Below are 9,617 nucleotides of genomic sequence, written 5' to 3' on the forward strand. Positions count from 1 at the left end.
TGAGAAAGAGGAGGGAGGGAAGCAAAGAGAGAGAGAGATGGAGTTACAGGGGGAGAGAGAGAGAGGGAAGAATAAAGACATAAAGAGAGAAAGGTGGGGAGAAAGCAAGTAAGAAGGGAGAGATAACAAGAAATTGAGGGGGACAGGAAGTGAGAGGGAAGAGATATAAAGAGAGAGAGAGAGAGCCTGAGAGAAGGGGAGGAGAGAGAGTGAGAAGAAGAGGGAGGGAGGGAGGGAGAGAGAGCCCGAGAGAAGGGGAGGAGAGAGAGTGAGAAGAAGAGGGAGGGACGGAGAGAGAGAGAGATGGATATATGGAAAGAAAGTGTGTATTTTTACGGGGTGAGATAGAAAGAAAAAGGAGACAGAAAGGGAGATAGATATATAGATGGAGGGGGGATAGAGAGGAGGGACAGACCATGAGAGGGAGGGGGGAGAGATATATAGCTATGGAGAGAGAGTGTGTGTTTTGGGAGGGTGAGATATGGAGGGATATATAAATATAGATGGCGGGGAGAAACAAAAGGCAGCGAAGAAAGAGAGAGGGGGGGGGATACATTGTTATTCACTAAAATAAATGCATTGTTTTTAGTGTAGATGTTGATTCCTAATCCTATTTAATTGAATACACTAGATGCATTGATTTTAGTGTGGTTTATTTCTAATCTTGTTTGATTGGTTTCAGTAGATGCATTGATTTCAGTATAGATGTTTATTTCTAATCCTATTTGATTGTTTGCACTAGACACATTGATTTCAATGTATATGTTGATTTCTAATTCTATTTGAATGCTTGCACTAGATGGATTGATTTCAGTGTAGATATTGATTCTTTATTTGATGTAACTAGATGTATGATGTACATTCGTTTCAAACTAATTAGATTGATAGTGTGTGTTAACTTCAATGTATGCAAGAAAAAAAATTATTGATGATGTGCAATGATTTCTGTGTTACAGTAATTCAACCATAAATAAAATATTTGAATTTTCATCTTAGACATATTTAACATATTTAAAATGATTAGAATAATTAGATGTTCAACAAATTTTCCATGGTCAGACATGATTGAAACCATCTTAGATCCATCATAACCACAGATCTACCAAATGTCAAAAGGGATCAAATCTCTCAATGTGTAAATTTTTCGTCAAGTTTTTTACTTGAAAAAATGATCTGCACCACCATCCCTACCACTCACTGTTGACAATATTTTTTAAAATGTTACATATCAACTTCATATAAGCATGTAAGGAATTATAAATCTCACTCATACCTTGAATTGAAAAACACTTATCCATGGAATGAGAAGACACTTTTTATATATTCCATTTTGAATTTTTTGACACGAATGTGTATATTGGAAAATTTTGTGTATTTAAATATTTTTTTGTTATTAACATATTTTCGTTTTAAATATCACATATCAATAAAAATGAATGAGCCATATCTTTCATATTGAATTGTAATATGAGTAATGCTATTTTTAGATGTTGTGAACTCCATATTGAGTTGTGAAGGAATTATACATATTGCTCATACTAAAAAGTTAAAAACAATTGTAACTTTTTTTTTTAACTTTCAATTACTTTATTTATCTCGATGTAAAATTGAAGTACAATTTAGAATATTATATTTGTGAGACAACTTTACTTAAAAAAAAAAAAAAAATTAAAATTAATTAGAAGTAAAATAAAATTAATTAAAAATTAAAGTAAAGTTATGTGTTAATTAAATCAAATAAAAAATATATAGCCAAAAAAAATGAAGTGTGCCATTTAAGACAATAACTTACCAAAACCAAATAAATAATTTCAACATTTGGGTTGGGTGAGCCTAGTTAGAAAGAAAAAAAGAAAAAATAAGTTATGATATTTAATATGGATATTGAAATTTTTTATTTATGACTGATTAAAATAATTTTTTTTTATTAACTTATTTTTGTTTTAAATATCACATATCAATAGAAATGATTTTTTTTTATTAACTTATTTTTGTTTTAAATATCACATATCAATAGAAATGAATGACCCATTTCATTCATATTGAATTGTAATATGAGTAATGCTATTTTTAGATGTCACTTGTGAACTCCATATTGAGTTGTGAAGGAATTATCCATATTGCTCATACTAAAAAGTTAAAAACAATTGTAATTTAACTTTTTTTAACTTTCAATTACTTTATTTATCTTGATGTAAAATTAAAGTATAATTTAAAATATTATATTTATGAGACAACTTTACTTAAAAAATAAATAAATTTAAAATTAATTAGAAGCAAAATAAAATTAATTAAAAACTAAAGTAAAGTTATGTGTTAATTAAATCAAATAAAAAATATATAGCCAAAAAAAATGAAGTGAACCATTTAAGACAATAATTTACCAAAAGAAATAAAAATTTGAAGAGTCACAAAAATATATAACCACAAGGCAAAATGCATTGATTTATTAGGGTAACCAAATAACAATGAAGATAAAAATACAATGGTTGCATTCAAAATGCACACAGCCCAAGGATTAGAAAAAAATTGGAAATATACAATTACATGTTACATATAAAAACACTAAATAAAATAGTTGGAAATAAGGAAGGATGCCTAAAAGAATTGGACATTGTTGAATCTAAGATTTTGAACTAAAAATGCAACAATTATTCAAATTCAAACAATATTTCCTTTATACTTTTAACATTCATCAATTGTTCCAATTCAATCCATGCCTCTTTCTACTTTCTTTGTCACCCTTTCATCAATTGTTTTAATTCAATCAAGGTCTCCTTTCTACTTTCTTTGTCACCATTGATCAATTGTTGCACCAAACCCTTTGCTTTGTCATGTGAATGTTCTTCGCATAATAATTCTATAATTTCTTTTCCCTCCATTGTTATCAGATTTCCATCTTCATCCATTATAGTTATAATTATAGAACATGGTTCAAATCTGGAAATTTCCCTGAGCAAAGTAAAGTCTGAAAGTTTTCCCATGTCATCGAATATTCCATCCGAGGATAAAGACTGAAGCCGTGCCCAAAATCTGATAGCCTCGTGCTCAGATAAACTTAATGAACACATCCCTTCCATCTCGACCGCAGGGTGTTGTAAAGGCACATAGTAGTCACTTATACCATGAGTGAAATACAGAAATTCCAGTTCTGCTCGGTGATCATAAGCATTAAAGTATGGAATATAAATGGTGTAAATGTTATCATTCCACTCTCCCAACATACTCTTCATAAAAGTTGTACAATCCCCCATACACAACCCGAACATACTCTTCATAAAAGTTGCACCATCCCCGAAACACAAGCAGAACATCTTTTGTTGACGCATAGCCTTTTCGACCTTTGCATCATCAGCACAAGGGGGTAACTGAGTTAGACCTAAAAAATCAATAACAGAGAATTTTGTTTTCCAAAATTTATAATGTAATAAGAAAAACAAACACAGAACATATAAATTACTGACCTGCTCCGATATTCCTTGCAAATGCTGAAAGAGGAACATCAAATTAGACATTTCTTTCCCTTGTTTCACTTCTTTATCTATTAATTCCCTCCTTTTTTCCTCCGTAAAAGGAAAAGCTTCTGTCCCCCACGTGTTCACCATACACAAAATGCCAGATGAATTGTAATCTGCAATTGTCCCGTTGCTTTCTATTATCCTCATTTTACTGGGGTACCACATCTCCCATGGCCGAGGCTGCGATCGTACGCTGCCCTCAACGAGAAAATATTTAGTTGCATTTGGCAGGTCCCACGGATTTTGGAGGACCAACCACGGAACTTCTCTGGAAAAGCTGTTAGATACATCCCTTCTTGTATTTTCCTGCATCATTGGAATTGTTATAATTTCAAAATCAAATCTCTCTTTATACATATACAGATCCACTAAAGACTGAAGTGGAATATCATAACAAAGGTTGGCAGGCCTCATATCTAATAAAATTCTTTTCCCTTTCAATTCCTCCACCCCGACCTACAATTTTCATATCAACAAAAGAAAAATAAACAATTAGTCACCAAAATATTTGAAGGAAGAATTATAAACAAAATAAAATATAAAACTTGAATATACCTTCGCTGATGCACCATTCTTAAGAAAGTCATAACTAATTTCTCTTCTCCATTTGCGAAGAGCTCTCTTAACAACTCTATATTACTGTCTCCAGGTGTTTTCACCAGTTGTTTAAATGTAAGGTATCTTCGGCATTTCTCCACCACAAATTCCTCCAGGGACTCTTCGTATAAAATTTCGCCACAAGAAAGGGTCTTCTCACCTTTTTCGCCGGGCACAATCTCCGCTCTAATCGCAGACAATTCAAACATCTCCTCCCGTTGATAAGCAAGGTGGAGTGGGAACAGCTGTCCAAACAATTTAGCAGGAGCATGGCCGCGAATTCCACCCGCCACTTTGTGAGGCAACTTACTAAAATGGTTGCCAAAATAAATCATTTCCAAATTATCATCCATATTCTCCTCAATTAATGTCAATGTGGAACAATGACGGAATTCTTGTTGGCAATCAAACAACACAAGTAGATCGGTGTTCAGAGGAAGATCGGAAATATTGAACGCTTTTCCTTGTCCATTAGTGAGGTTGAAATGACCTTTTCCCTGCAATGAACCCTGAAGAGAAATCATACGTGAGTGGGAAGGAAAATTAGTGTATGCTTAGCAACTATATTGTGGGTAAAAAGCAAGTTTGGTTTGAATAATCACCTCCCCTGTTTCCACTGCAAAGGACCATGATTGATCGCATTGTTTCTGAATTTCGCCCCATTTCTCCAGCAACGAGGGACTTCCACTGATCAACACAGTCTGTAGCTTTTTCAACTTTACAATGCCCTCCATCGATTTCCCTTCCAACATATCGCAATCTGTTAGATCCAGAGTATCCAGAGATGGGAAACCATTGAAATCCTGGGGGAGTTTTTTTAAATTTTTGCATCTCTTCAATAATAGAACTCGCAGTGATGAGAGACCTTTGAAGTGTTCACATAATTCTTCAAGATTCGAGCACCCTGATAAATCCAAGTACTCCAAGTACTTGAGTTGGCTGAAACTTTCTGGAAGCTTCTTTAGACTGTGGCAACCACACAGGCTTAGCCTTCTTAAGTTTGTTACTGCTCCAAATCGATCCGGAAGCCTCTCTAGACTCTAGCAACAATCCATTGCAAGTCTTGTTATAGAGGAGAGGTCGCAAAACCCATCGGGTAGTTCTTTTAAATCGGTCCAAGATAAGTTGATTGAGTCCAACGACGTCAACCGCCAAATGCTTTCTGGAATACTTTCTAGTTGCCGACAACCATGCAGAAGAAGGTTAACAAGGGATGTTAACTTTCCTAACCCATCTGGCAGATCTTTTATCGATTTACACTCGGATAAGTCCAATAATCTCAGAGATGAAAGCTCCTCAAGACTGCCAGGAAGAGCTTCTAGATTTTGACACCCAGCCAAATGGAGTTCTTGCAATGATGTAAGCTTTCCAAGACTGGTAGGAAGCGCTTCTAGGCTTTTACACTGGCTCAAATGGAGTTCTCGCAATGATGTAAGCTTTCCAAGACTGGTAGGAAGCGCTTCTAGGCTTTTACACTGGTCCATTCTCAACACTCTTAAAGATCCAAGCGTTGAAATCGATTCCGGTAATTCTTCTAAAAATTTGCAATTTATAAGTGTGAGCTCCTGCAAACCATCTCCCAGATCTCCTAGGTTTGGAGGTAATGTTTTCAACTCTGCGTTCTTCAGTCGCAGAACTCGCAACTTGCTGAGTTGCTTAATACACTTGGAAGAGATTTGGAAAGAGGGGGACTTTAATTGGAAATCGATGTGTCTAAGACCCGGGGGCATCTGCAAATTATGCAATTATTGATATATGAAAGTCTTATTTTAATAATTAAAAATAATAAAACGGCATATACACTTAAGAGAAAGGAGTTATCCAATAATTGATATATGAAAGTCCTACTTTAATAATGAAAGTCTTATTTTAATAATTAAAAATAATAAAACTGCATATACACTGAAGAGAAAGGAATAGAGTTGTAAAGTGAAGAGAAAGAAGTTATTTTTAGTTTGATTGGAAAAAATTGAGGTTAAATTTTGATTTATATTATTTAAATTGGTTTTTAATTGTGTATATATATTCAGCACTTTGAAATGTTTTTAAGACATTTGATTGTGTAGAAATTATCCATCAAATTTATTATTTTAATAAATTCTTAACAGATTTTATTTTAATAAATACTTAACGGATTTTTAAAAAATTAGAAAAAAACGCAAAAAAGAAAAAGAAAAAAAATTGCGAAGAGAAGAAAAATAACGGGACCCGAAATTTGAAGTGAACTTGCCTGGCTTAGATTTTGTAGATCTTCGGGGCTGTAACATAAATGTCTCAACTCCTTTGACATTGACACATCAAAAGGGAGATGGGAAATTCCCGCACTGAAAAAGACTAGCTCTTTAAAATTCTTTTGACATTTGTCCTCCACAACTGTTAAACGTCCAAGTTTAAGAACTCTTAAAGATGCAGCCATCAAATCTAGTTTTTTTGCGGATATATACAATGGGTGGTCGCTGTTGTCGCTCGACCATATGCCTTTGATATTTTTGAGGGCCTGCATTTTTGTTAAACATTATTGAGTCAGTCATAAGAATTACGATAGACATATTTTGAAACAAAACTGTATATATTTTTTTGAGAAATTGGTCATACCTCATCATTTTCCTGATCTAAGAACTCTCGAATTTCACTTGCACTGGAGAATCTGAATCTTTCTTCCTTTGTTTCCCGGAGACCAACTGTCAAGATAACATCGTGTACCGTTGCAGTCCTGCTTTTCACATCTTTGGTTACCAGCGCTCTTTTCTGTAAACTATCTAGTGCAGGCTTTCCCACAATATTTGAAAGTTCTTCCCAGTCCCATCCTTGAAAAAAGGAACAAATATCCAGAAATGCTTCTTTCAAATCCTTCTCCAGCTTATTGCAGGCAAAGACGTAGCGCTCTATATCATCTCCAATTTTACCCTTCCAGTTATTTTCCCACGCTTCCTTTACTGTACGAAAAGCGTCTTGTGCGTTTCCCTCGCAACCTATGAAACCTGCAACCACCGTCAAAAGCTTTGGAACGCCCCCGCAAATGCGGACTATCTGGTCCATTTGGCTAGGATTTAGTTGTTTCTCATTGTCATCCAGCACTTTCTTGATAAGTTTTTCGGCCTCCGTTTCGGGAAGGGTTTCAATTGGGTAGAATTCTCGTTTTACACTGATTATGCTGTCTGTGGCGGTTGCATCTCGTGCAGTGAGAAGCAACCTCAATTTTCTTGCTTTCCTCATACCCTGAGGAGGAAGAAGTTGTTCAAGTGCATCTCCGTGCAAAACGTTGTCGATATAGATAAAGGCCACCTGTTGATCCAACAAGCGGCTAATTTCTCGCTGTCCTTCTTCAAATGTTTTGATCTCTGGCATAGCCTCGGCTTCTTCTGTTGTTCCCGTCCTCAGATCTTTTATCAGTTGTGTTTGCAAATCTATTACATTTGGAGTCGATTCTATGGTATCAAATAGTTTAACCATACAGTATTGACATCCTTCTATGGTATCAAATAGTGTTGCATACACAGCATCAGCAAGGGTAGTCTTTCCCAGTCCACCAAAACCATGGACAACAACTGCTAAAGCCTTTTCCTCACTTTCCCAGTCTAGAAGTTCTTTAACCTTTTTCAATGGTTCATCCATTCCAACTGTTTTAACAATATTAAACATGGGTAAATCACATAACTCTGACAAACCTTAAAACAATAAATAATTTAGATATAGTTACTTCACCAAGACTTTTCTGGAGGTCACCCATCTCAGATCTCCTCTGGCTCAAGCCCGCTTAACTGCGGAGTTTTTCCCCACAATCAAGCCCACTTAGCTTGCTACCCATTTGCAAAACTTTAGCAAGTATTGTGCGTCATTGAATGGTTCATGGGGCACAATACTTGCTAAGGTTTTGCAAATGAGGTAGCAAGCTAAGTGGACTTGATTGTGGGGAAAAACTCCACAATTAAACGCTCATGAAAAAAATGGTGACGATTGACTAACTCTCATGGAAAAAATGGTCCACTGCGTAAACCCCTCATACTTAAAAAATAAATAATTTATAATACATATTACAGCTTACCCGTGCCTTGGGGATATTCTATGGGTACTGCCTTCCGCCTCTTTTGACTAATGGCATTATCACTGACGACATTATATAGACTCATAAACTTTCCATTGTCCATATCTCTGTACATTTCTGTTAACTCCTTTCGAAACCGAAGCAGGTTTGCCTTGTTGTCGGACATTTTGAAAAATCTGCAATGAGTAAAATTCGATGAAGAAACTGCAGAATAGGACTCTGAACTTGGATGCACGCATACAACAAAGGGGCTTCCACAACATATCCATTTAAACACAACGTTTATCGCATGGATGCTCACCTGGCAAATTTTGAAGAATCTATTTGAAAGCAGCAAAGGATGGAAGCTTCCAGTATCAGCTCCGTTGCTTTTTTGAGTGGATCCTTCAACTCTTCTTTCAACTGAGGAATTCTTTGAAGCTCCCGAACATGTTTGGCCAGAGAGTACATTTTTTCAAAAAGATCCAGGCACTCCTCTTGGATCTCAGAAACATTTTCAAATCTTTCTAAAACATTGGCACACACAAGAAGGCCTGCAGTAGCCAACGAGCCTGCGCTCCCTATTGTTTTTAAGACAGTCACGGCTACGGCGTTTGCTGAAATACTGTCTTCCTGGAATGCAATACAGATTTTATATGAATTGCAGTCAGAGAAATATTTAGACTTAACATTTTCTCATAGTCAGATTCCTTGTCTGCTTGAATATCATGAAACTATAGAGTAGGCTTAATACATACCATTGCGGAAGCAGCGTCTGTTGCCACCGTCAAGTATTCCTTATACTTCAGTAAATCCTCTGAGGTTGCAGCGGGCGATGTTTTCTTTTTTGCCGCCAATTTTTTCAGTGGTGACTTTTCCTAAGAAAACAAGAAAATGATACGTATTCAGTATGGCGTGTCAAGACGTACTAATAATAATAAGAACAACAGGGGAATGTGAATACGGATGGATGGATCTGAAAGATTATTGTGATATTCGACGTACCCTAAGTATTTCCAGAAGCTCACTCATATAATCGATAAGTCCATCCAGATCCGCGTCGGCCCCTTCTATCTCGTACAATGCGACTCCAGCAGTTCTCCTAATTTCGCCAGTAAAATAGGACACTCCTTGAACGCTGGAGCCATCACCTTTTGATGGACCTCCTTTTTCAGAGGAGGAAATGCCACTACCCTCTGGTGGAGTGGGTGGAGAGGGGTCATCTCGTGTCGTCAAACATGGGCAACAGAAATTTAGAGCCATGTCCATGGCCGCTCTGAGAGAAGAAATGATAATTGCCATAGGGGTAGCGAAGGAATGAGAGAAACAAGTGCGACAATTAGTGCAGAAGGGCTCACGCTACTCGATCTGACAATTAGTGCAAGAGGGCTCACGCTACTCGGTCTGACAATTAGTGCAAAAGGGCTCACGCTACTCGATCTGATTGTAGAACTTCAATCACATCCACCTTACCCTAC

General features: G+C 36.2%; 2 protein-coding genes across 4 annotated transcripts; both read right to left on the bottom strand.

The window, feature by feature from the left end:
• Positions 1 to 2,595: 2,595 nt before the first annotated feature.
• Positions 2,596 to 5,865, bottom strand: LOC149183438 (uncharacterized). 3 transcript variants are annotated; one of them, XM_089418730.1, is made up of 4 exons: positions 4,718 to 5,865; positions 4,074 to 4,612; positions 3,465 to 3,974; positions 2,596 to 3,341 (listed from the first exon to the last, which is right to left on the bottom strand). In XM_089418730.1, exons 1-3 carry the CDS (start codon positions 4,865 to 4,867, stop codon positions 3,956 to 3,958), a joined length of 708 nt encoding a protein of 235 aa, XP_089274856.1. In that variant the 5' UTR covers positions 4,868 to 5,865; the 3' UTR covers positions 2,596 to 3,341; positions 3,465 to 3,955. The 3 variants fall into 3 exon arrangements, with proteins under 3 accessions (XP_089274856.1, XP_089274855.1, XP_089274854.1); XM_089418729.1 differs by having other exon boundaries at positions 4,074 to 4,624; XM_089418728.1 differs by lacking the exons at positions 4,074 to 4,612; positions 4,718 to 5,865 and having other exon boundaries at positions 3,465 to 3,957.
• LOC149183439 (uncharacterized) lies at positions 5,156 to 9,408 on the bottom strand. The gene is made up of 7 exons (XM_089414947.1): positions 9,145 to 9,408; positions 8,898 to 9,017; positions 8,462 to 8,772; positions 8,161 to 8,336; positions 6,711 to 7,783; positions 6,274 to 6,612; positions 5,156 to 5,845 (listed from the first exon to the last, which is right to left on the bottom strand). Exons 1-7 carry the CDS (start codon positions 9,406 to 9,408, stop codon positions 5,156 to 5,158), a joined length of 2,973 nt encoding a protein of 990 aa, XP_089271073.1.
• Positions 9,409 to 9,617: the final 209 nt, after the last annotated feature.

The sequence above is a fragment of the Pinus tabuliformis genome, chromosome 3_2 (genome assembly GCF_031772625.1).
Source record: "Pinus tabuliformis cultivar Carrire ecotype Pingquan chromosome 3_2, CPIR1, whole genome shotgun sequence".
Lineage (NCBI taxonomy): Eukaryota > Viridiplantae > Streptophyta > Pinopsida > Pinales > Pinaceae > Pinus > Pinus tabuliformis.

Coding starts and splice junctions, on each gene's coding strand:
- LOC149183439 (XM_089414947.1), bottom strand. CDS start 9,408: ATGGACATGGCTCTAAATTTCTGTTGCCCATGTTTGACGACACGAGAT. Junction 8,773..8,897: donor CAGACGCTGCTTCCGCAATG/GTATGTATTAAG, acceptor ATTGCATTCCAG/GAAGACAGTATTTCAGCAAA. Junction 6,613..6,710: donor TAGATCAGGAAAATGATGAG/GTATGACCAATT, acceptor ACAAAAATGCAG/GCCCTCAAAAATATCAAAGG.
- LOC149183438 (XM_089418728.1), bottom strand. CDS start 3,932: ATGAGGCCTGCCAACCTTTGTTATGATATTCCACTTCAGTCTTTAGTG. Junction 3,342..3,464: donor TGCAAGGAATATCGGAGCAG/GTCAGTAATTTA, acceptor GATGATGCAAAG/GTCGAAAAGGCTATGCGTCA.